Here is a 25,806-nt window from a genome sequence, read left to right as displayed (position 1 = left end):
CTTAATTTGATTGGGTTCAATCCACTTAAATATATGTAAAATTGAAGTTTACTTTGTGTTGAGATTACATTTACTGAAACTGTGTGGAGGTTGTTAGTTCCCAGCATGCTTTGCATATGGCTCAATCAAGGGAGAGTAAATGTTTTACATTTTATATGTAAAAATGTTATTTTATGTATATTTTTGAGTAAGAAAATGGGGAGACTTGATAGTGTGCAATAGTGTTTAATGTTCAATTATGTTCGAATTATTAGAACAATTTCAATTACAGGTTACCATTGTGGAGAAGATTGGAGCATTTGGTTAAAGGGTGGGTTCACCCAAAAATGAACATTCGGTCATCATTTACTCTCCCTCAAGTTGTTCCAACCCTGCATGAATTTCTTTCTTCTGCTAAACAAAGGAAGAAATTTGGAAGAATGTTTGTATATTAGCAGATTTTGAGCCCAATTGACTACCATAGTAGGGGAAAAATACTATGGTAGTCAGTGGGGCTCAAAATCTGCTTCTATATAAACATTCTTCCAAATTTCTTCCTTTGTGTTCAGCAGAATAAAGAAATTCATGCAGGGTTGGAACAACTTGAGGGAGAGTAAATGACAGAATGTTCATTTTTGGGTGAACTATCCCATTAAGGCTGTGGATCGACAGCTTATGTTATACTGCTTCATTGAAGGACTGTTTAATGCTTAGCATTTAAGATGATAATGTGCTATTGCTAGCTCAACTAGCATTATTATAATTCAGTTGTGTGATATTAAAATATATGAAATTGAATTTGATATATTATTAAAGGGATCCCCTGGTGTTGAGACTTGAGACTAGCTATTTCTACCACAACACAACTCGAAAATTGTTTCAGAGTTAAACAAAATCAATGAATTGCTTTGTAAATGTACTTAAAACACACTCAAACATACATGTGCACACAAACTCACCTACACAAGTCACAAACAGATCGGCGGGCGCGCACACACACCTGACAGACTGCGCTGTCTCAATCGAGATGTTGGGCTGCTCAGTCTCCACGACAGGGGCTGAATCTGAAATCAACCCCCTATACCCTGAAATAGGACATTATTTGAAGGGACGGCCATTTGTAGTGTCCGACACCATAGGGACATGTTCGAGTGCAGTCATTCAGTCTCACGTTCTCCGCAATAACGAGTGTACAGCCGATTTACACACAACAGCTGTCCGACTTCACGCATTCATCTTCATTCACTCCTTCAAGTTGTATTAGTGAACAAAAGTAGGGAATGTTTTTCATATCTTAAAGATGAAAGTTTAAAGATTGAGGTTTTAATTTACTGAGATTGTGCTCAAACTTTAATGCACAAACCAATCCCATGCATCATCACCAAAACATCCTGCCTCTCTTCCTCACGATACCTTATCCCATGGTCCTATACCTAGATATTTCCCTCTGCTGGTCACATTAGGCATTACAGTTAATCTACTGCATATCAACAGTCTATTTACACAGGGAATAGTGATTGAGGGTTATGTATGCGCGCACGCAGTGCGTGTGTGTGTGTGTGTGTGTGTGTGTGTGTGTGTGTGTGTGTGTGTGTGTGTGTGTGTGTGTGTGTGTGTGTGTGTGTGTGTGTGTGTGTGTATGTGTGTGTGAGTCTGTGTGAGAGAGAGTTTGTGTGCACATGTATGTTTGAGTGTGTTTTAAGTACAATCACAAAGCAATTCATTGGTTTTGTTTAACTCTGAAACTATTTTCGAGTTGCGTTGTGGTAAAAATAGCTACTGGTAACGCCAGTTGATTGAGGAGTGCAACCATTCTACGTCAACAACCTAGAACGCAAACAAGATGGCGCCGCCCATGGTCCAAATATGATTGATTTTTTAAATAACGTAAATCCTTCATGGGTTTTCTACTACATATTTCAGTAAGAGACATAATTTATGTTATATTAAGTCTCAACACCAGGGGATCCCTTTAAATTCACTTTGAGACGACTTAATTTAGTCCCTTAAAAGGACTTAATTCTATGAATTTGCAGTTACATGAACAAATTGTTTGTTTCAACTTAATTGATTCATGTGGGAGGGATGTACAAGATTAAATAATGTAAATCCAACGCACTTTTTAGTGTACATATTTTCATATAGTATTTGTTATACTGTCTTTATGCATATTGAAATACAACCATTATAGTAGGCATACTGTATATACTCTAATATAGGATCCATTTCTTTTATGCAAAATATAAATACTTTTTCTTTTCTATTTTTAAAAGAAATATTGCATGTATTCCCTCAAATAATGATGTCATAAAAACCGCATGAATGTTTTTTTTTTAAGAAGCCAAACACTGCAAGACACGATCCTGCTATATCAACTACCCAGAAACGTTCCTAAAATCCGTCTGAAAGTCTCTTCCCATATCAGTGAAGTGTTTATTTCTTTTATCGCCAGTTAATAGGCTAGAAATGGAGCCAGGGGATTGAACACACAATCCTGTAGGTTTGGCTTAAGAAGTTGCACCACAATTATCTGACATGCAGTTGGCAAGCTGTGCAGGAAAGGGGCTGAACCGATGTTGATCACAACACTCAAGGCTCTATTCATGAGGAAGATTTCATCTGAGCCTTTTTGTTTCAACTTTTTGCATTTTTATTGACTAGCGGGGCTTAATAACATGTCACACACAAACACTAAAGATGATAAAAGGTCTCATTGTGTGCCTCGAAACGGAAACCCAATTAGTAACGCAGATTATACGGTTATATAGAGGCTCTTTTCCACACTGACACACACCTCGTCTCATGAGCATTGCCATTGTTCTTGTGTCAGATCTTCAAGAGCTGATTTTGAAGGGTGTGTATGCTGGAAAGAAGAAAGGCATCATATTTCTTTCACGTGTCTCCTTTCATGACCCCAAAATGTTTAGATTATTGTGCCATCCTGTAAAATGTAAAAAGACCTATAGTGATCTCGGTTTCAACAATGCTACTGTAAATGATGCAAAAGTTGTGAATAATTATCTGAAAAGTCATGTTGATATTTTTAAGTTATTATTCATTGAGCAAAGTGTATTTAGTAATAAAAGGATATAGACAATGTGTAGCAAAATGTCACTTTATTATGAAAAACATTCACATAGGTTTTACTTTTTCAGTGCAAACCGCTGCTATGTTTATCATGAGCGATCAGATGTTCTTGATGGTGATTGGCTGGCTGGTCTCACTCCTACTTTGGACCCTTTTCTCCCCCCATAACAGACCACTCGTAATACATCACAGAACAAACAAACAAAACAATGCCAACCGACAGATTTAGTTGTGGAAAAAGAGTTCAGAAACCACCGCAGTGGTGATGTAAACGTGTTACCTGTGGCAGGTGTCTAAATACATGGTGCCACAGTGTCACAGAATTCTTTGAAGTCCCTTTGCATGAAGTCTTCGCTTTGCATCACGTCGTCTTCTGATGGGAAATACTGCATGCTTTCCTCTTGATCCAAGCCGAAGAGAGAAAACGGCTGGCATTGGTTCCTCTGCCGCGCGTAAAATGTGGGTGGTGAAGGCAGATCTGGAATGTCCAACAGTGCGCCTCTAGCGTTCTCCAGCACGCCCAGGTACGAGTCCATATCCGCAAAGTCCATTTCGCAGTCGGACCCGCTATCGGTTCCAACGGAGTCTGATCGCATGTGCATCATCTGATATTTTTCATGCATGAGGAACTGGTTGGTGTTCCTGGGCGCCCTCATGCCAGGTGCGCGGTTGCCTTGAACGTTGGCAGGACGCAATGAGACCACAGTGGCGGACCACCGAGACGGTCTCGCACGATTTCTGCGGATTTCTGGACAGTGCGCCCTTCTTCCTGGCCTCCTTCCCCATTTGTGCCACTTGTGTTTACCACCTCCGCCGCTTCTCCTCGGCTCGCTCTTGTGTTTCCCCGTCTCCTTGATGGAGGGTTTGTTGCCGTAGACCTCCCATTGGCATATCATGCCCCTTCCGCACATTTTCTCAGTGTCTAGCATCAGCTGTAGGGTGCTCTCACATAATCTGGAGGGCAACAAAGGCTGTTTCTTCTCCTTGATTAAGGGGTTTTGGTTACTCGTGCCTCTACACGATTCACCCCCTCGGTCGTCTACCTTTTTACAATCTTTTCCGATTTTTTCTTTGTCACTGGCTTTAGATGGCACATAGCCTGGCGCAGTGCCCTCTGTATAGGCAGCTTGACGCTCGTGTGGTTCTGATCTGAGATCAGTCACACCCCTCTTCAGCTTTTCCGAGTAACTAGTCTTTTTTTGCCTCAGAGTAAAAGCAAAATCCTTGTCTAAATGTTAAAGAGTGTAAAAAAAGATATGTCTGTAGTTTGTTTTACTTTGGTTAAATGCCAACAAACTACGCTTTCTGCTCGCACCTGCCTAGCGATTGTCTCGAAATGACAGTTGACATCTACAAAAATCAGCGTCTAGTCTGATATTTATAGTGTTGGGGCGATTCAAACCGCGTTGAAGGCACAGGGGCGTGTCATTCTTTCATGAGGTAAACTATTTAAAATAAGACTGCTGTTTTATCTAAAAAAACATCCTATAAATGCTCATTTAGATTTACATTTTCAATATTTTAAAACAAACATTTCGTTTTACGTGAAGTGCGCCGACAACACAGTTATTTCCTATTTCGAAAACGTTACCCCTCCGCGATCAGAATGGTTTGTTCCTTCTCAGGGCGTCTTCGCAGCTGCTGTTTCAGGATCGGTTTTTCGCTGTCACATTCCGCATCTCTTTCATATATAGACAGGAACGTTCAACTGCTCCTAGGTCAGTTGAGAGACGTTTTAACGACAAAGAGAGTGTATACGTGATGTATGTGAAAGATGTGAGGACAACAAACTAATGGCTGTCTTGTGAACGGGTAGTTCTCTTTTTGGTCGTTATGTTTGTTTCTCGGTCCAGTTCGGCTACATACGAAAACACACTCTCGTTTTCCTTATTAAGATATGAAAAGCTCTATATATAGATGGATATAAACGAATTTCTGTTTATTTATCCAAATGACTAATATTTTCCATCAATGTGACATTTATTGTTTAATCGGGAGTCAGTGAACCGCCTGAAACTTACTAATTTGGGGGAGAACAATCAATTAAATGCTTTATGACCTTACGTCACACACGAACAAACACTTCTTCTTCCATCCGACCAGCCTCGGAAAAACCTTTGAATAACAAACAACGAGGAGGAAAAAGCACTTCCTTAAACATGGAGAACTAAAGCCCTGGTCGTCTGTATAAACCCACATCGAGCTCGACGAACCGCGAAAAAGATGGTTGCCTTCAGCCTGACATGAATAAATAAACAAATAAATGAACGAGTGAATGCATTCATTGCATCAATGATTTCACGAGTGAGTGAATTAATGAACTTCAGGATGAACGGACGGACGGACGGACGGACGGACGGACGGACGGAGAGAGAGATAGATAGATAGATAGATAGATAGATAGATAGATAGATAGATAGATAGATAGATAGATAGATAGATAGATAGATAGATAGATAGGAAGGAATGAATATATCAGTTTATTTTATGGCAATAAACGTGTCCCAATCACCCAGAATTCACCCCTATGCTAGCAGAATAACTTTACTAATGCTATAAAATCGATTTAAATATTTTATAATACGTTTTATTAGCTAATAAATAATGTATGCAACAGTTATTGTATTCGTTCTCTTTTTTAAATAATGTTAGCTAAACTATTATTTATTATTATTTTATTGTAAAATGAACATTGTTTTATTTTATATTATTTATTATAACAATTTACCATTATTTTTAATAAATTATGCATATAATTATAAACCATTAAATTAACTGATTAACACAATTTTAACAGAATTGTTATGATTTATAATATCATTATTTATATTTTAATAATTGTTTGATGTATTGTTTTTGCTTTTTTCCATTCTATGGTTACAACCTCTGGTTACCCATTTCTTGTCTCTGAAACCCCTAGGGTCCATTAATGAAATTGCAGGGGTTCTTGGGATTGTTATTTAGACAGACAAATGGCCATTTTTTAATTTTATTTTAATTTTATACAAATAAACATGTATTTACAAAAATAAAGTTTTTATTATTTTTGTAAGTTCTTTATTTTCTATGTAATCTATTAAAATATTACTTAACTGATATATCAAATAAGCTACAAAAAAGTCTTGTAAATGTATTGTTAAATATATTTATTGAAGATTAAGACTTAACCTTATAGGCTATGTGGTGGATATGTAAATAGGGGAATCTCATCGAATTCACCCTACTTTAGATCACTGGAGTTATTGATTATGATTGGAGTTCTGCTGACGATGTCATGCATATTTTTAGTAGTAACATATCCTCATGCGATAGGGGGCGATAAAGCTCTCTCTGTGTGTGAGCGCCGCGGAGTTTGAGAAATACGAGTAGGAGGAGCTTCACTCCGGGGTTAAACCACAACAAAGATGGAGGCGCTACATGACAGCTAGGCTTGCATTTTTCATTACGCCGCGCTCAAACTCGGGCTGAAGTGAAGATGGACGCGCCGCATCTGTCAGAGCAGAGCCCGGAGAAACGCGTCCGCATCGTGGGATCCGAGCTGGTGGAGAATTACACGGTCAGTCTGATGGCTTTTATCTGGGTCGTTTGGTCAGTGCACATTCATGATTATGCCAAAGATTTACGATTTAAATAAGTGACAATGATTTAAATTGTTATTTTAGATGCACATAGAAGTATATTTAGTTTAGATTAGATTAATATAGTACTTGTGTGACGTATGAAATAAAACAGACGCTTAATGAAAACTGTTGCATAAGAGCGGATGTTTTTTTGTTTTTTTAAAATAATACACATTTAAGGATTTGCATAAGAGTTATCATTATGGCAATAATACTTTATCAATGGTTAGAGGAATCTAAATGTTAATCATTAATAATAGCTGTTCATACAGTGTCAAAGACCACTTTAATTATTTGCATCCTCATTTGCATAATGCACAATATGAGAGATATATATGAATCTATGCAATGGATGAAAAAAAGTGGAGAGGCGTTTGTTGTTTTGCAGTGTTTAAAACGCATTAATGAGTCATTTCATTCATATTATGGAAAACAAAGTTGCAAATGTATTCCTCAACCTCCTCAGGTTTACATCATAGAGGTGAAGGTTGGAGATCACAGTTGGACTGTCAAACATCGCTACAGCGACTTTCACGATTTGCATGAAAAAGTGAGTTATGACAGATCAGATCAGACCTCAGATACTGATATTGTGTTCATAGTTCTCAGTTAGTGACTGATAAAACTGATTTATTGTTGTTGACTTTAGCTAACTGTGGAGAAGAAGACTGATAAACATCTGCTGCCGCCCAAGAAGATCATCGGCAAAAACTCCAAAAGCCTCGTTGAGAAGAGACAAAAGGAGCTGGAGGTTTATCTCCAAACGCTCCTGAGCAGATTCCCTTCGGCGACCCCTAAAGTCCTGTCGAACTTCTTGCTCTTTCACTTATATGTAAGTCTTTATGTGCTTTGTGATAAGAAGTGAAAAGCTTGCATTAATTTGATCACAAGAGAAGATTCCTTTGCCGTCACATGCTGGTTAAATATTAACCAGGGTTTGTGGGTCATCCATCCAAATCAACAGCATGCAGCTCTTGCTCTGTTGCCTTCACATCCAGTGAAGATGAATGCAGTTGCGCTGCATTCTCTCATCTCAGCCGTGTAAATGGTTCTAGGAAGAGCAGGGCCTGTTATCTGGCCACGAGCGATGTTTTCCAGCTGACAGTAGTGGTATTGATATTGATCTCTAAAGGCTTTTGTCTGGTAGAGCCATATGACCGGAGTTGTTTTGGAGAGGAGAAATGCTTTACGTTTGTTGGTTGACACTTTTGTTGGATTTGTGCCAGTGTTAATTTAGCATTGATCTATGGATGCTTGTTTTTTCATTACGGAATGGAAAAAGGAGAAAGGTAATTGTGAGTTTTTATCTGTCAGTTTTGACTTTTCCCCCCCTCACAAGTGCATGATGATATCTCACAATTCTGAGAGAAAAATGTCAGAATTGCGGGATATAAACTGGCAGTTCTGAAATATGTCACAATTCTGACACTTTTGATTGCAGTTGCGAGTTTAGATCTCGCAAGTTTGACTCAAGGGGGAACCTCCCCCAGTTTCTGTTGAAGCCAATACGGAAGTAACTTAAACTGCAATTCCTTGACTGGCCGCTAGGGACAGGCTCCAGAAGGGAGCAGAATCTCATTGAGCCCCATGTTAAAATGCCCAACTTTACAACAGATAAAAATAATGTTTACAGCCTAGTACAAATTGCAGTTTTGGTCAATATAGCCAATTTTGCCCTTCACAACAACTGTACCTTTATTAAAAAGGTAACTGCAGCTTATCTCACAAGTGTGTGTTATTTTAGGGTTGCAGAGTTATCAGAAAGTTTCCAGCATTTTTGGAAATTTTAAGTATTTTCTTTGGAACATTTTTTTTAGAAAGGTTTTGGAAAGATTCTAGAAATGTACTGAAAAATATCAGCCCCTTTGCAGCCCTAGTTTACATCTCACAATTCTGTGGGGGGGAAAGCCATAATTGCGGGATGAAAAAAGTCAGAATTGCTCAAATCTAAACCTGTAATTGTGAGAGAGAAAAAATTCTCACAATTCTAAATTCTCAATTCTAACTGTTTTCATCACAGTTGCAAGTTTATATAATTATGGGAAGTTTTTCAAAGTTGCCAGTTTATATCCCGCTATTTTTATCTTTTATATTTTTTTAATTGCGTAGCGGAAGCAAGCTTCCATATCTTTCAGATAGTATTCTAGTTTTTATTACTATTTATGTTTATATTTTCTGTTTTTATCATAATTTTAAGTTATTTTGTAATAAGTTGTCATTTTCATTAGGTTTTTTTTTTTTTAAATGTCAATATAATTTTATTCCAGTTTTATATTTTGTCATTTTTGCATATCAACTTAAACTAAATGAAAAATGTTGCCTTGCCAATAGCTGTAATAAAATTTAAGTGCAGATAACGTTTATTTTATTTCATGTAAAAATGTTATTTTTATGGTTTTAGTTACATTTAATTATAATAACCTTGATTTGTGCACATAAAAGTGTTTCAAGTCATTTCCTCAGAATATGCAGAGAAGAAAACAGACTGTAAGGAGGAAATTAAAGACGTTTCTGCATTCCTCTGGCGAAATCTTTCAGGAAATGAGTTGGAGAAGCACATGCTGATAATTAAAGCTCAATGCAGTGATGTTACTGTTTGGGTTAGTGCAGATTTCCACTTTTAACAAAAACTTCCTTATTTTCAGGAAATCAATGGAATCGCTGCTGCCTTGGCTGAAGAGCTCTTTCATAACGGTTTGTCACTTTATTTTTGAATGGCCAGTTATTACATGCTTGAAATCACAGAATAAAATGTATTGATTGATAACTGATATAATAGGCAGTTTTTAAAATCTTCAAATGAGACTTTTACATTCATCATCTATAGTCTTGCAACCTGGCATAGAATTTTTTTTTTTAAATAAGAAATAAATAAAACTTTATATTATCATTTTGCGCAATTCCTACCAATGATGATGAAAGTGCAAAAAAAGGAGCCAAATTGGCACACACATGTTTGCTGGTAAATTACTAAATGATTTATGTTCTAAAAAATCCCATTTTAAAATATTTACATGTTCATCAATATAGGGCTGTCCCCGACTAAGGATTTACACATTTGAATCAGAATTTTCGAATCTCTCTATGGTCGACCGATAGTCGAATCATCTGTGTGTGTGTGTGTGTGTGTGTGTGTGTGTGTGTGTGTGTGTGTGTGTGTGTGTGTGTGTGTGTGTGTGTGTGTGTGTGTGTGTGTAAACCATAGACCGGGAAAAAAATAAACGATATGAAAGGGTTGGGAAGGGCAGGACACTGGTCAGCAGGAGGCTAAGACTATTTTTATTTTACTTTACACAGGCACACACCCACGACTTTTAATAAAGTGATCAATACACTACACATTCGTAAATTAACCGTTCTCTCATAACATGTTAAAGCCGCGATCGAAACACAACATCACACAAATATATAAAAGAACATTTTGATAAATAAACCTAAAAAAATACCTCAACGCACACCGGACTGAAGCTCATGCCGTGTCTCAGGTATCTCACACCAGGCTGACGTGAACATTACGCGCCGCGCGCGAGGCTCAATTTTGAATCACTGCACGATGAGTGTAACTTGTAGTAGGCCTACAGGGTGAAATCAGTATATACATTCACGATTTGAGGGAAATATGCATTTAATCGCCACGGACAGGTGTCGAATGCCGCCGTCGGTGTATGTGTTCGAGTTTTAAAGGCGCGGCGCGTCCAGTGGGAAGCTCAGTGCCCTTAAAGGGGCGATCGCTCAGCGCCGCGACACGTCTTTATGACACTAATATTGAGCACACCCATATATCCAAAATGGTATGATCGTCGTTTCATAACACCTGCGAAGATTCGACCATGAGATCAGTGGTCGAATCCGGTCCTGCATATCGATGCACCGAATCTTCGACTAATAGGGGTCACCCCTAATTATTATTATTATTATTTTTTGCATGCTCTTTTGCATTATGCATAATATGAGCAGTTTTGTCACCATCTTTGCATTGCAGTATGATCTATAAAATGTGGTTGTTCTGTCTCTTCCCCCAGGTGAGCAGTTGTTGGCGGCAGGCGAGGTGTTTCTGCTCAGACCCCTCCAGCTGTACGCAGTCACGCAGCAGCTGAAACTCGCCAAGCCCACCTGTGCAAACGGAGATGCCAAAGCTGACCTCGGGCACATCCTGGACTTCACCTGCCGCCTCAAGTACCTCAAGGTCTGATTTTGTCACTTTACTGAAATGATTGAAGTTAAAACTAGTAAATAATAATTCTTAATTAATATTTAGTAATATAAATTGTGTAAATACACATATTTATTATATATTAGTGCTGTCAAATCAATATATCTGTGTATATATATTTAAAAAATTAATATATATAAAAAAAAAATATATATATATATATATATATTCAGTACACACACATACAGTGGGGCAAAAAAGTATTTAGTCAGCCACCCATTGTGAAAGTTCTTCCATTTAAATAGGAGAGAGGCCTGTCATTTTCATCATAGGTACACTTCAACTGTGAGAGACAGAATGAGAAAGAAAAAATATCCAGAAAATCACATTGTCTGATTTTTAATGAATTTATTTCCAACAAAAATGTATCTTAATACTTTGTTTTATATCCTTTGTTTGCAATGACAGAGTTCAAACATTTTCTGTAAGTCTCCACAAGGTTTTTACACACTGTTGCTGGTAGTTTGGCCCATTCCTCCATGCAGATCTCCTCTAGAGCAGTGATGTTTTGGGGCTGTCGCTGGGCAACACGGATTTTCAACTCCCTTTAAAGATTTTCAATGGTGTTAAGATCTGGAGACTGGCTAGGCCACTCCAGGACCTTGAAATGCTGCTTACAAAGCCACTCCTTCATTGCCCGGGCGGTGTGCTTTGGATCATTGTCATGCTGAAAGACCCAGCCACGTTTCATCTTCAGTGCCCTTGCTGATGGAAAGAGGTTTTTACTGAAACTCACGATACATGGCCCCATTCATTCTTTCCTTTACACGGATCGGTCGTCCTGGTCCCTTTGCAGAAAAACAGCCACAACGCATGATGTTTCCACCCCCATGCTTCACAGTAGGTATGGTGCAACTCTGCATTCTTTCTCCTCCAAACACGACAAGTTGAGTTTTTACCAAAAAATTCTATTTTGGTTTCATCTGACCATATGACATTCTCCCAATCCTCTTCTGGATCATCCAAATGCTCTCTATCAAACTTTAGACGGGCCCGGGCATGTACTGGCTTAAGCAGGAAGACACGTCTGACACTGCAGGATTTGAGTCCCTGGCGGCGTAGTGTGCTACTGATGGTAGCCTTTGTTTCTTTGATCCCAGCTCTCTGCAGGTGATTCACTAGGCCCCTCCGTGTGGTTCTGGGACTTTTGCTCATCGTTCTTGTGATCATTTTGACCCCATGGGCTGAGATCTTGCGTGGAGCCCCAGATCGAGGAAGATTATCAGTGGTCTTATATGTCTTCCATTTCCTAATAATTGTTCCCACAGTTGATTTCTTCACACCAAGCTGCTTACCTATTGCAGATTCAGTATTCCCAGCCTGGTTGCAGGTCTACAATTTTGTATCTGGTGTCCTTTGACAGCTCTTTGGTCATGGACATAGTGGAGTTTAGAGTCTGACTGTTTGAGATTGTGGACAGGTGTCTTTTATACTGATAACGAGTTCGAACAGGTGCCATTAATACAGGTAAAAAAGTGGATGAAAGAGAAACCTCTTATAGAAGTTCTTACAGGTCTGTGAGAGCCAGACATCTTGCATTTTTGTAGGTGACCAAATACTTATTTTCCACCATAATTTGCAAATAAATTCTTTAAAAATCAGACAGTGATTTTGCTCGATGTTTTTTCTCATTCTGCCTCTCATAGTTGAAGTGTACCTATGATGAAAATTACAGGGGTCTATCATCTTTTTAATTGGGAGAACTATATAATCTCCATATTGTTTTTTGCCCATTGCAAGAATTACTAACAGCTACACATTAAATCTTCATACTCAGGTCCCTGGAATGAAAGTAGCGGTGGGGACAAGTAACATCGAGGAACAGAGCCTTCCGTTTGACCTGTCCATCTTCAAAGCGTTGCTCCAGATCGAGGTGAACCTGCATTTGCATGTTGTGTTACATCGAGGGTCTGCGATGATGGATGATGATCACACTTCTTTTTTTATTTCCAGATCAGTGATTGCAATGCTGGACAGATCAAAGGTCTGCCTTCGCTAAAGCCCACGCTGGCCACGCTCAGCATACACCTCTCAGCCGGCAGTATGAAGGTACTTTAGATGCTTCTGTCTTCTGCAACAAATTTGAGGCTAGTATTTTTTGCTAGTTTCAGCCTGACGGCGTTATCATTTTCAAGTCTTGTGGCACGTTGTTTAAATAGCAAATGCACTCGCGCTCATCTGTTCGCCCATGGGCGTGCTGGACTGAAAATAAGATGTGTTCAGGCGCATTGTTGGTGCTTTGCTATTTTGAGGAACTATAAGTGACCGACCAACAAAAACCTGGTCTAGAGTCAATAGCGCAGTGTTTTTTTTGTGTTATTTAAAGGAGTGGTTGCTTGCGATTTCTCTTTGTTAACTTTAGTTAGTGTGTAATGTTGCTGCTTGAGCATAAACAGTATCTGCAAAGTTACAGCACCTGAAAGTTCAATGAAAACGGAGATATTGTCTTATAAAGTTATGGCAGTTTATTGCCTACAAAAACAGATGTTTGGACTACAATGAGCTTCTTCCCGGGTTGGTGACATCATAAACCCTTGCTAGTCACCGCAGATGTGACTTCTGCCCGTAATGGCACTTCAGCCAATAAAAATACATGAAACTACATTTGGCCATCTAACCAATCTAGACCATTGCGTTTTTCGGAGGGATGGGCTTCATAGAAGCAGGGAGCAATCGAGCCATTCAAAAGAAAGTGGAGACAGCGGTGTGGAATAAAGGTAAAATAAAAAATACGGCATTTAAAAAGAAGTATTATTAAGACATGTTATACTGCGCCCCATAAACACAACCAAGCCTAGAAAAAAAAAACCTTTAAAAGAGCGCGTTAGTAATATGTGCCTATAGGTGGGTGCACAGTGCTTTTTACGCACATAGCAGCACACAGACATTTAAATATTAAAAATGAAAAATTCCTCTCTGGAGAAACTTTCAGTCTTTCCGCTCACAAAGTCCGCCATGTAAATAGTGAATCCGCCATGGTGCAACAAAAACTGGCTTTTAAAGGGAATGGGAGATGAGACTTTGGTTGGTTTATTGCACATTATGCCCAATACACACCCATGGCTCATTAAAAGAATAGGGACAACCCTTTTGGACCATGCACCTGGCACACCGACCGTTTTTTCCATTGTTAAACATGCAAAAGTGGATTCGGGGACACCCTAAGTGCTTCAGACCATGCACTAAGATCGTTAAAATAGGGCCCCTTAAAATGCAGTAGAGCATCTCTAGATACAAAAACGTGTGGTTTTAGGGTCAGTTAAAAGGTTGCGAAGTTGGCACTGAAAGTTGTGCGAATGACAATGTACGCTCCTCCTTCGACAGGAAATCTTAGTTCCCGAAGCGTCTGAATTTGCGCACTGGGAACCTGAGGGAGTGGACACGGACTGTCCTGTGACGGCGATCATTCCCACGTGGAAGATGCTCACCACTCTGGACATGAGCCGAAACTACATACGCTGCATCGATGAGTCGGTGGTGAGTTAGCCTGCGTTATATAAAATAAATACCACTCCTTTCCTTGTTGATTATAAATTTTGTGCTTTTCTTGGTCTCTTCTTTTTCGTAGAAACTGATTCCTGAAGTGGAATTTCTTGATCTCAGCCATAATGAGTTATCTCTAGTGGAAAACCTCCAGGTGTGTCGTCTAAAAATGGACTTAATATGGAAAGAAAGTCAGTTTTTTATAAATCAATGTATTCATTTCTAAATTTTTCAATGCAGCATTTGTACAACTTGGTTCACCTGGATCTGTCGTTCAACAAACTCACTGTCCTGGAGTGTGTTCACACTAAACTCGGGAATGTCAAGACTTTGAATCTGTCTGGGAATCAGCTGGAGACGCTCTCCGGCCTCAGTAAACTTTACTCCTTGGTTAACTTGGACCTAAGCAGCAACAAATTAGCACAGGTAATTAATTATTTGCAAAATCTCATTTTGTTGATGCAATTATCTGCTTGATAGAAGCTTTCTGCTTTGCCTAGCTGGATGAAATTAAACACATTGGAACTCTTCCCTGTCTGGAGAAACTGACTCTGGCTGAAAACCCCATGTGCATCATCCCAGATTACAGGACTAAAGTTCTGGCCCAGTTCTGCGACAGGGCCTCTGAGGTATGGAGCTTCTCGTCGAAGATTACTGCAGCTTTGGGGGAGTTTGCAGGAAGAGCTCTGCTTTTCTAAGGACATTTTTCTGAATTTGTTTTTTAAGGATAGAGAAATGTAATTCACGTTTGTCCCGCAGGTGTGTTTGGATGGTACGATCACCACAGAGAAAGAGCTCGACACGGTGGAGGTGCTAAAAGCCATTCAGAAAGCCAAAGTGGCCAAAGACCGAATGGCAAACAATGGCAAAAAGGTATTTTATATTTATACATTTTTATATTAGTTTTTTTATGCAAAAATAAATTAAACAGTATAAACAGTTATTATTATAACATTATTAGTAGTATTTGAACATCTATTATAAGACTTGCTTTTTACTAGGAAAATTCCTTTTAGTACTTTTTCATGATGATAATTATTATTATTATAACATTATTACAATATATTTGTTTTTATTTAGCTATTATTATTTTAATTATAATTATATATTATAATTTAAATGTTATTATTAGACTAATAAGAGATCTTGATTATGATGATTTAACTAATAATTATATTCAAATGTATTCTCAGACTTTTGCTTTTGTTTGGTAGGAATATTTCTTTTAGTATTTTTTTCATGATGATGTCGATGACTAGATGATACTAATAATAATAATAATTTTATTTTTTACTATATAACATTATTATTTGTTTTTATTTAATTAATATTATTTTAACATTTTTATTATTAGACTTTTGCTTTTGTTCAGTAGCAATATTAATTTTAGTATTATGATTATTCTTTACTATAATAATGTTTTTTGCCTTTATTATATCATATTATTTTTTATTATTTAACATGATTATTATTTTAAACTTTATTATCAGACGTCTGCTTTTGTTAAGTAGAAATATTCCTTTTATTATTTTTTATTATTTCTATTATAATAATAATAATTTATTATTTTAATAATAGACTGTTTAGTAGAATATTCCTTTTAGTACTTTTTCATGGTCATAATAATAATAAAATAATGTTACTGTTGTTATTATTAATATTAGCATTTATTATTAGACTGTTTTGATTTTGTTCGGTAGGAACATTTAAAAAATATATATAATGATCGTTAAAGGGAAACAAATTCCAGGTAAAAGCTTTCCTAAATAAACAGTTATGTAATGGGCTCTAATGCAAACTACCGTTTCATCTGTCAGATGAAAGGTTTTCTAATGTGATTAATGTCTTTTAGGTGTGTGCTGATGGCTTTCTTTCAACTGAGTGTGACACATTATTCTCAAACAATCTTTTAGGTGCGAGTTGGGCTAACCTTGATATCCAGTCATGAGAATTCAACAAATAGATGATTCAGTGTCTGGCTTTATATGCTCACATTGATGCACGTGTGTGTCAGCATCCATTGCATAACACTTTTTCCAGTGATGAGAGAGACACACGAGTTGTGGCGCCTCCTCCTGGCCAGATTCTGATAGTGACTGGATATCACCAATGCTACACATGACTGCCGTCCTGCTAGATTATAAAGACATGAAATAAATCTGATTACTGTTGATGCATGGGCTTTTGCATGTGCTATTGTAATATTATTTTGTGCTCATGTCTCGGAATTACCATAATTATAATGGCAGAGAAATACATTAAAGCTGTTCAGTTTGTAACGAATTAGCAGTTTGGAGTCTCAGGGTTTATTTATTTTATTTGTGTAAAATAATTTAAATATTTTAAATGTTTTTCTTTCAATGTAAAAATTTGGAGGGAAATTTGTAAAATGTGTACTCTCTGACTAGCTTTTCCTGTTGAACGCTTGCAGTTTTGGTTGTTTTATGTAATCACAAAAATTTAGAGCTTTAATAAAATTAGATAAAAATTCAGTTACGGTATTTCCGAAATAACATGAACTCATTTCTTTCATGTCCTAACCAGGCATGACGCTTTGAGCAAAGTTTTTGTTCACATTGAAAGTGAAATGTGTTAAATTCACATTCAATCTGATGATATTTGGTGCAGGGTTTGGACCAATGAGATTTCTGTGTGGGTGGCATTTCTCTAAAACTCACGAATCTAACGCTTGTCGTTCTGGTTTGGACATGTTGTAAAACGTTAGGGCGTTTATGATTCCTCGCACACTTTATATCGACCTCCATGGGTCTTGGTTGTGCTTTTCGCTAAAGAGAAGCCTGATGTCATTGTTGTTAGGTGAGTGACGTCCCGGGGCAGGCCGCCGGCGGGCCGCAGTCCTCTTCGTCCTCTCTCGTCGCGCCGCCATCCTCTTCCTTCCCCTCTCTGTCCCGTTCCACCTGCTCCAGTCAAGGTAATCATGTATGTATCGCGCTGCTGGGACGAGGGGGGGAAACACAAACGGGGAGTTAAAAGTGAAGTGTGTCATTTCAAGGTTTCTCAAACACTCCTTTCTGTCATTGGTCGGCTAAACAAGTAGTCCCGCCCCAAACTTGTTTTGTCTGCATATAAAGATGTGATAGGAGATAGTACTGACATAAAATAAAATGACACACTTCACCTTTAAACCTAAAAAGCGTCCCTCTGATGGCATGACATATTACGTCATATATTTACTGTAACATTATTACACGTTTTATTATTTCAGCTCTTTAAAAAATATTTTCTTCATTGCATAATGATTTTAAATGAATAATATGATGCTACTGAATTATTATTTATAACAAAAGCCTAGTTTTCTTTGCACAAGTGATACATTTCATTGTTCAGTTACTCATGCATACTGACTTATTGCAGCTCTTCTGGTCATAATTATGTTTCGGAGATTCGGTGCGCCCGTTTCTGCACTGCAGGAAAAATAAATCAAATTTCATCAGCTTTCCTCCCTGATTTTTTCTCATAACCTTGCTTTGAATCAATATAACAGGCATCCATTTTCTTTGCTTTGCAGTGTCAGACTAGCCTAAACGCTGCATTTTGTGGTGGTTAATTTGCATTTGTTGCTCTAATACCGATTGGGCTTGATTGATAAAGCATATGATCTCCATATTTGTCTCTTGAGTGTTAGTTACCAAGCAACAGCCTCGGGTGCTTTTGATTAGACTTTCTATTTCTGCCAACGACATCTAAATATTCACGGTTACGCACTCCTTTAAAATGTGATTAAACATTGTTTTCTTAAATATTAACGGAATAATATTGTAATCTAGGATGTCGTCTTCGAAATCATCTATTCATTATCAGGACCTTTCATTTCTATTTAAAATTGTGTTTTTTGTGTGTTTTACTTTATATTTTGTTTAATTTTGGTGTTTGGTGTCTGACTCCAAATCATTAAATCAACTGCTGTCAGTTGTTGTATATATGAAAGTCTCTTGGCATCATCCTGACGCTTGCATCATTAGCGTATCAACCAATAATGATACACCATATGACTGAAAAAATACGAATCAAATTATCACCATCCATTTTCATCATTACCACATTGAATTTGTTTGCTGTGCAAATAAAACTTTAGTGACTGAAGAATAACTTTTACTTTATCTCCCTTTCAGAAATAACTACTTGTAAAGAAAAAGCTTTTATTACCAAAGAGATATTAACTCATGTGGATTCTACACTTACCCAGAGATGCTATGATGTTTACAGCTCGGCTTGTGAGGTCATCCCACAGGTTGGTTTGTGTTTTAGCACAATTAAGTAATTCATATTGTGCCAGCAAAAACAAGAACACACCACTGGTCCTTTTTTTTGCAGGTGACAACTGATTCAAGTTTGTCTTCGGACGTCATTTTTGAGAGCAGGTTAGTTCTTATAAACTTCTGTTTTGTTTCTGCTATGTCTGAAACATACTCTACGCAAACGTGCAAACGCAAACTAGATTTTAAGCTTAAAGGGATAGTTCACCCAAAAATGAAAGTTTTATGTTTATCTGCTTACCTCCAGGGCATCCAAGATGTAGGTGTCTTTGTTTCTTTAGTAGAACACAAATGAAGATGTTTAAATTCAAACGTTGCTTGTATAATGCATGTCAATGTTTGTTTGTTTTTTCCCAGAGAGCCACAATGAGAGTAAAAAACACATGCATACGAATCCATATTAAACCCGGCGGCTCGTGATGATACATTGATTACATTGATACACAAAACGATTGGTTTCTGCGAGAAACCGAACAATATTTGTTATTTTTTTGCTTCATATCAGACGAATCTCATCTAGTATTCACAACGCCATTACTTCCGCCGAATAAGGTCCAAACCCGGCGCGATCATATATATATATATAGAATCCCCATTAGTGCCTGTGCGGATCGATTGAATGAGGCATCTATGTACACATATCTAGTAATAGCGTTGGGAATACTAGATGAGATTCGTATGATATGAGGTAAAAAAATAACATAAATACTGTTCGGTTTCTCGCAGAAACCAATCGTTTGGTGTTTTAAGACATCAATGTGTTGCCACGAGCCGCAGGGTTTAATATGGATTTGTATGTTGTTTTTTTTTACTCTCAAGTAGTTGTTGCATTCTCATTGTTGCCACAAGGGGTGCTATATCAAGAGACGGTCCATTTTTTTCCCATTTGGTGCTGCATCCTGCTGCACTCGCAAGAAGAGAAATACTCTTCTTTATGATTTCTTTCTCTTTGCTCTTGGCATAAAAGCCGTCGAAACGGTAACAACCAATCAGAAAAAGGGTTGATTATAGCAGAGAGAGATTTGTGCTCGCGCATTATATTAATGTACTTTTGCGCTACAATAATGCGTTCTCGACATGTGACAGGAAAATAATGCCATATTTGAAGATAAATTTGAACATGCCTTTCTTTAAATTTGAACTTTCCTGTCTGAAAATTGTCCTATCCCTACCCCTAAACCTAACCCTACTCATAAGTTATCCCTAAAATCAGTGGGAAATAACAGACGTAAAAGCACCTAACCCTGGTTGTAAGCCTGAATTTGACAAAAACTGTATAAACTTGTCCCTCAAATCGGATTGTTTGATTGGAATGTTGTTCCAGGATCAACAAAGAAGTTGATCCTGGAACATGTTGTACTTGGTGAAATTAGGTTCTGCATCGAAATCTTTAAATTTGTTTAATTTCTCTTTAGCCCCTGTTGCTGTGAAGAGGAGTGGAAACCTTGGACCACAAGTCTTTCTAGTCTCTTCATGCCTCCTACTTTACTGTCCTACAATATCACCAACCAGGAGTTTACCAACCAACTTTCTGCTCGCATCAGCCAGGCAAAAAGAATAGAATCAACCTTGATACCTTGCAAAACCACTTGTCAGGAGGACACAGACCAAGGCAGCCCGCAGTCTGGGGATGGTTACTTTGAGATGACTCTAGATGACACTAACGAGATCGTGGTTTGTTCCTCCTCATCTACCGTTCAGGAAAAGGGATCAGATGATGTGAAGAGAGAATCTGTAGATGATCATGTAAAAATGGTGGCTTGGTCTTTTTGCATCAGTGTTGGAGAAAGTTTGAGTCAGTGGCCATCTTGTTTGGTGGCAACGGACAGCTTGCTTGTGATTTTCCGTACAAGGTCAGGAGAACCAGTTAGTAACTTGGAGGAACTAATGGAGAGCTTTGAGATAGACTTGGTTGTGCCGTACACCAACATTGAGACCTTTCAGTTTGATATTCCAGAGGTTTGTGTCTCCTTAAAGGTGAAGTCACGCAATACACAATGGTTCTTTTTCTCAGATGCCCAAAGTCTGAAGGAGATGCACTCTTGTGTTAGTCTTCATGTGGACCAAACTAATGAGCACATTTTGAACTCCTCTAACACTCAGATGTTCATCCGACAGTTTCTGAACTCTTGGGACTTTGAGGAAAGTGATGGCAGTGTAAAAGGTGGACACTTGATACATTTCCTTAATTTAGACCCATCTACCTCCGACAAAAATGTCACAAACAACCCACAATTTCCAAAGAACTCAGTATCCTCAGACGTTTTATCCCAAATTGGCCTGTTTGAAAGTGATCAGGACCAAACCTCCAATCCCATGATCCTCTTTCTTACCTCTCGTCACCTCTGTGTTCTCAAGGTAGACTTTGTCGCTCTGTCGTCCCGGGACTCTTCGGAAGTAAGCGTGATGCGGAGCTGCTCCAAAGTAACTCGTATACCGCTCTCGTTCACACTCCTTGACCCAAAGCAGGGCTGTTGTTCATGTAGGGCCGTCTCAAACTCTCGCCATTTCTACGATAACCATGTAGTGGAACTGATGGCAGGTCACGAGTGCCTGACTATTGCTTTTGCTCTTCCGCAAGACAAGTTCACCTTCCTGAGAGAGTTCATGCAGCTTCGATCCAATCTGCGGGAAATTAAGACCATCACCCTGCAGCACACTAAGAAAGGACAATTGAAAGTGCACAGTTGTCCTGCTCCGGTTACAACCACCAAAATAATACCTACCAGCAGGTAAAGGAGCTAATTTGTTGCTATTATTTTTGAAGACATGTTAGCATGGATGTCATTTTAGCCCCAGATTTAAGTTGTAGCTGGAATGTAACTATAAGGTTGTAGTTTCAAACTCTGCAAAGGCTTTCATCATTTGTGCCTTTTAGCAATACACTTTCAGCAAGAATATTCCTTGGATTGGGAATCAAAAATCCATTTCAATTCTGGAATCCAATACTTGTTATAAAATAAAATCTGCATTTTAATATGCATCCAAAACACATGCACAGAAAATGTGATTTTAGAAGACTTGCATGGTGTCATCTGTGCTGCGCTTATCCATAGAAATGGGTCGGGAAATAGTATTCTTCATTTTGTTTCGAAATTATAGCCATAGCAGTCAGCATAAGGTTGTCATGGTTCACTTGTTTCCTAACCTTGTATGTGCCAAGTTATGTATAGTCTTTCAATTTATGTCTTAACCATTTAAACCTAATTTGCAAGTATGCCAGAAGAGCAAGTAACTTAATGTTTTAACTAAGAATTATGTCTCTAACTCTTAACCAGAAGTTCTTTGGACTAGAAAAGTAATCCCACCTCAAAAGGACGATTAAGACTTAACTCTATCACTATCCCTAATCTTAACTTTACAGATTAAATGCTTTTTAATGGATAACAGAAATGCAGAAGGGGAGATGAAATGCATCTTCTAAATGACTACCCACTTCTCCTAAGGCAGCATTTGTTAATTAGAAAAACCTTATTGGTTCTTTTCACGGTAGATGCACTGCACTGCTTTTTTACAGCGTCCCCCAGGAAGTGCCAAGGCCCCATCTGACCCTGTCTCTGCTGTATCCAGCCAAATCTCTTATTCAGCAGCTGATGGAGGACAACCTATGTCCCGCGCACCTCTCCCTCTCCTCTTCATTACTCCTCATCTCATCTCTCAAGGGAGACCAGCTTGTTCACTTCTTCCACGATAATATCGCTGAGGCAAGTCGTTCGCTCATTTCACAGATTCCCATCTGATATGAAGAAATTTCCTGGATAGTTGTGTCGTAGAACTTCCTCTATGGAAGTTTCCTTCGTAGTGGTTCTGTTGTTGTCCACACACTTTATATTCCTCGATTTGTACTTCCGGTCAACCCCTCTCTTCCTGTGCGCTCTTGGCTCCCGTGAATTTGTTTATTTACTTTGACTCTGTTACATTTGGCCAGCTGCCTTGTTTTCAAAAGGCGACTATCTGAACAATTTTCCACTCATTCTCAAATGTCACTGCAATCAGTACACTGTTTTTACAGGATATCCTAGAGTTTAAACCATAAACAAACACACATTACATTTGAAGTTTGCAACATGATTAGATACCCTCACTAGAATCATTTATGCATTGGAGGTGTTTATTAGTATTTGTGCCTGTTTTCTTGGATATGTCCTCAGTTCTTCAAAACCAAATGATATCTGGCTTGGCTGAAGGTATCATTCATGTTTGCAGGATAAATTGCATGGAAGAAACAAAACCCCAACCATAAGTTTGAGCAATTGTAATGCTTGTCTAAGCAAACGCCAATAAATAAACTGCAGTATTATGTGACAAGAGACAGAAATCTAAGGGTGTTTATCTTGCTGTCGGCATGCAGGTGGAGAATGAGGAGTTGAAACACATCTTGTGGACGTCGGTGCTCTTCTACAGATCTCCTGATGTGGAGACAACTGCCTGTGTCCTGCTGTCCACTAAAGCAATCTACTTCATCCTGGATGACACGGCGTCCTCGCTCACCAACCAATCAAGTGAGCAAAACCTTACTTTACATTTACAATGACGATTCTGTTCCAATCTTCAAATATATTCAGTTCTGCATGTATATATTTCTCTATTCTGTTCTAGTCATCAATCTAGAACATTAAAATTGATTCATAAAATTGATTCATCTTGCAGTGATGTGGACCTGGCAACCGTCCGAGCATAAGGACACAGATTTCCTCATCTCCTTCTGCTTCACCCTCAAACTGAAGGACCTGCAGAGCGTCAACGTGGGCTTGTTCGATCAGTACTTCAGGGTTGTCGGTGAGTTGGTTGTGAACAAGATCACTACTGGTCCAATTTTCTGCCCGATAGGCATGATGTGATTGGATGAAATATTTATCAAGCTGAGACCAAGTGCAGTGATCAGCTTAAACAAAAGAAGTAGCAATACATATAAATGCATGCTGTTTAAAGTCCATATGGTTTGTTAATGTGAAATCTGTTTCATGAACTCAGTTGTGCACCAAGGAACTGCTAATATAGCATTTCATATTGCTGTTCATCCCTAGGGAAATGCCTTAGGCAAGAAGCTCACATTCTATTTTTTCTATGCTTTTTTTGCGGCAGACGGGTGCAATTAAAAACGTGTTTTGCAAGCAACACTTTTTATTTTATATATTTTGCATCTTCATTAACAGGCGATGAAGGTAAGAGTGAAAACGGATATGTTAAAGAGTTTAATCTATCTTTCTTCAAAGGGCCCTCAGCCGATCACATCATTTCCTGTCTGACCCGTGACGGTTACGGCACACATCGTTTCCTGCAGGAGCTGATGATGGTTTTGTCCCTTCTGGAGAAAGTTCCCTCTCCTGAACCTTCTGAGCTGGATTTCTACTCGCAGTTTGGAAACAAAAGCACAGGTTTGACTGCTTGGATGTCTAGAATATATTGTGGAAATCCGATAATCCGCTCATCCTTCCGGATCCTTTTTACCAATGATATTTTATTCCCTCATGAATCAGGTAAAATGGAGAACTACGAGCTGGTCCACTCTAGCAAGGTGAAGTTTGTGTACCCGAGCGAGGAAGAAATCGGAGACCTTACCTTCATCGTGGCGGGGAGAAAGACCCCGCAGGCGCCTTCTCACTCCTTCAACATCCTTTTGTACGTACTGGTGTTCCAGGTCCACGTCGTTCCGGGCCAAACCAGCCAGAACCAGACCATCCTGCAACCCAAGACTCTTATACTCACCAGCACGGATGCTTTCCTCCTGGATGAAGACCACATTAGCTACCCGCTACCTGAATTCGCAAAAGAGCCACCGCAAAGAGACAAGTACCGCCTTACGGACGCCCGGCGGATCCGCGACCTGGACCGCGTGCTGATGGGCTACCAGACTTACCCGCAAGCCCTCACGCTGGTGTTCGACGACATTCCTGGACCGGATCTTTTGTGCCACCTCACCATGGACCATTTCGCGGACGGGAAGGGTGACAGGACGCAGGGGGTCGGAGGAGCCGAGGGCGAAGTGCAGTGGTGTATTTTCGTACCCGGTGCGGACAGCAGAGAGCGGCTGATATCGCTCCTGGCTCGCCAGTGGGAGGCACTGTGTAGCCGAGAGCTGCCCGTAGAGCTAACGGGCTGAACCACGGAAAAAGCGCAGTATTTACCTACACATGGAACATTTGTTTTTACAAGCTTTTTTGTTTACTGTTTTGACACGATGCATCCTGGGAAGCTGTATTGTAGAGTCCACACGAGTGTAATATTTTTTGTCTCAGGCTTCAAACGTTGCTTTGCATTTTAGACATATTTATCTGCTGCTGTGTACAATCGGCCATGCATTATAAAATGTGAAACGTCTGCTATACAGTTTTGTGCTACAGTGTTATTTTGTTTTTTTTTGAAGTGAATTTGTCGGTTCATGACAACAAAATGATTTTACGATGATGGCTTTTAATGAACGAATAGATGTATATAGTCTTTCGTTTTTTTACGTAAATGCAGTTTTAAGGTGTTATTCCTATTTTAGAAAGTATTTCCGAGCAAAATCTGCGGAGTTATTTGTACAAATATTAAAACGGAAGACCACCGAGCATGTTTACAGAGCGCTTTGAGCTTCATGAGATTATTCACCATGGGGATTCAGACTGATCATGCACTTTGAATTTTTTTGTAATAAATGCGAGTAATTATAAATGGGTTTTCTTTTTTATTATTGTTTTTATTCTTGATTTAATGTCCAAACATTTTATTTCATCCACAAAATGAAAAATAAGAGCATTTTTGTTTATAAAAATAATCATTAATAATAATCTTTTTATATATAAACTGTATTTATATATTTATTATTGTGTATTATATATATATACACACACACACACACACTGCCATTCAAAAGTTTTTCATCTATATTTTTAATGTCACCAAGGCTGCATTTATTTTATTAAATATACAAGCAAAAAAAAAGTTATTTGTGAAATATTATTAAAATGTTAAATAACTTTTTTCTGTTTAAATCATTTATTTTAAATAGAATCTTTTGTAATATAAAATGTCTTTATTGTCACTTTAGATCAATTTAATGAATCCTTGCTGAATAAATATATAATTTATTTAATATATTTTACGTTTTTTAATATCCAAATGAATTAAGTAAATAAAATCGTACTGATCCCAAACTTTTGAA

General features: G+C 38.4%; 2 protein-coding genes across 4 annotated transcripts; one reads left to right on the top strand and one right to left on the bottom strand.

Moving 5' to 3' along the window:
• Positions 1–3,078: 3,078 nt before the first annotated feature.
• wu:fb55g09 (coiled-coil domain-containing glutamate-rich protein 1) lies at positions 3,079–5,308 on the bottom strand. The gene has a single exon (XM_067414763.1). The coding sequence runs from the start codon at positions 3,993–3,995 to the stop codon at positions 3,360–3,362; it is 636 nt and encodes a 211-aa protein (XP_067270864.1). The 5' UTR covers positions 3,996–5,308; the 3' UTR covers positions 3,079–3,359.
• An 836-nt stretch (positions 5,309–6,144) lies between these two features.
• nisch (nischarin) lies at positions 6,145–25,320 on the top strand. 3 transcript variants are annotated; one of them, XM_067415621.1, is made up of 21 exons: positions 6,168–6,622; positions 7,153–7,236; positions 7,336–7,518; positions 9,332–9,380; positions 10,709–10,872; positions 12,677–12,772; positions 12,853–12,948; positions 14,224–14,376; positions 14,468–14,536; positions 14,623–14,808; positions 14,883–15,011; positions 15,142–15,255; positions 17,200–17,314; positions 18,516–18,634; positions 18,718–18,764; positions 20,075–21,391; positions 22,177–22,363; positions 23,011–23,161; positions 23,310–23,438; positions 23,876–24,037; positions 24,140–25,320. In XM_067415621.1, exons 1-21 carry the CDS (start codon positions 6,542–6,544, stop codon positions 24,760–24,762), a joined length of 4,254 nt encoding a protein of 1,417 aa, XP_067271722.1. In that variant the 5' UTR covers positions 6,168–6,541; the 3' UTR covers positions 24,763–25,320. The 3 variants fall into 3 exon arrangements, 2 of the variants coding, with proteins under 2 accessions (XP_067271723.1, XP_067271722.1); XR_010897869.1 differs by lacking the exons at positions 20,075–21,391; positions 22,177–22,363; positions 23,011–23,161; ... (1 more) ...; positions 23,876–24,037; positions 24,140–25,320 and having other exon boundaries at positions 6,146–6,622; positions 17,200–17,322; positions 18,718–18,729; XM_067415622.1 differs by lacking the exons at positions 17,200–17,314; positions 18,718–18,764; positions 20,075–21,391; ... (3 more) ...; positions 23,876–24,037; positions 24,140–25,320 and having other exon boundaries at positions 6,145–6,622; positions 18,516–18,636.
• Positions 25,321–25,806: the final 486 nt, after the last annotated feature.

Source organism: Pseudorasbora parva, chromosome 14, assembly GCF_024679245.1.
Source record: "Pseudorasbora parva isolate DD20220531a chromosome 14, ASM2467924v1, whole genome shotgun sequence".
Lineage (NCBI taxonomy): Eukaryota > Metazoa > Chordata > Actinopteri > Cypriniformes > Gobionidae > Pseudorasbora > Pseudorasbora parva.
The sequence above is the reverse complement of the archived record's forward strand: the minus strand, read 5'-3'. Positions and strand labels throughout refer to the sequence as shown.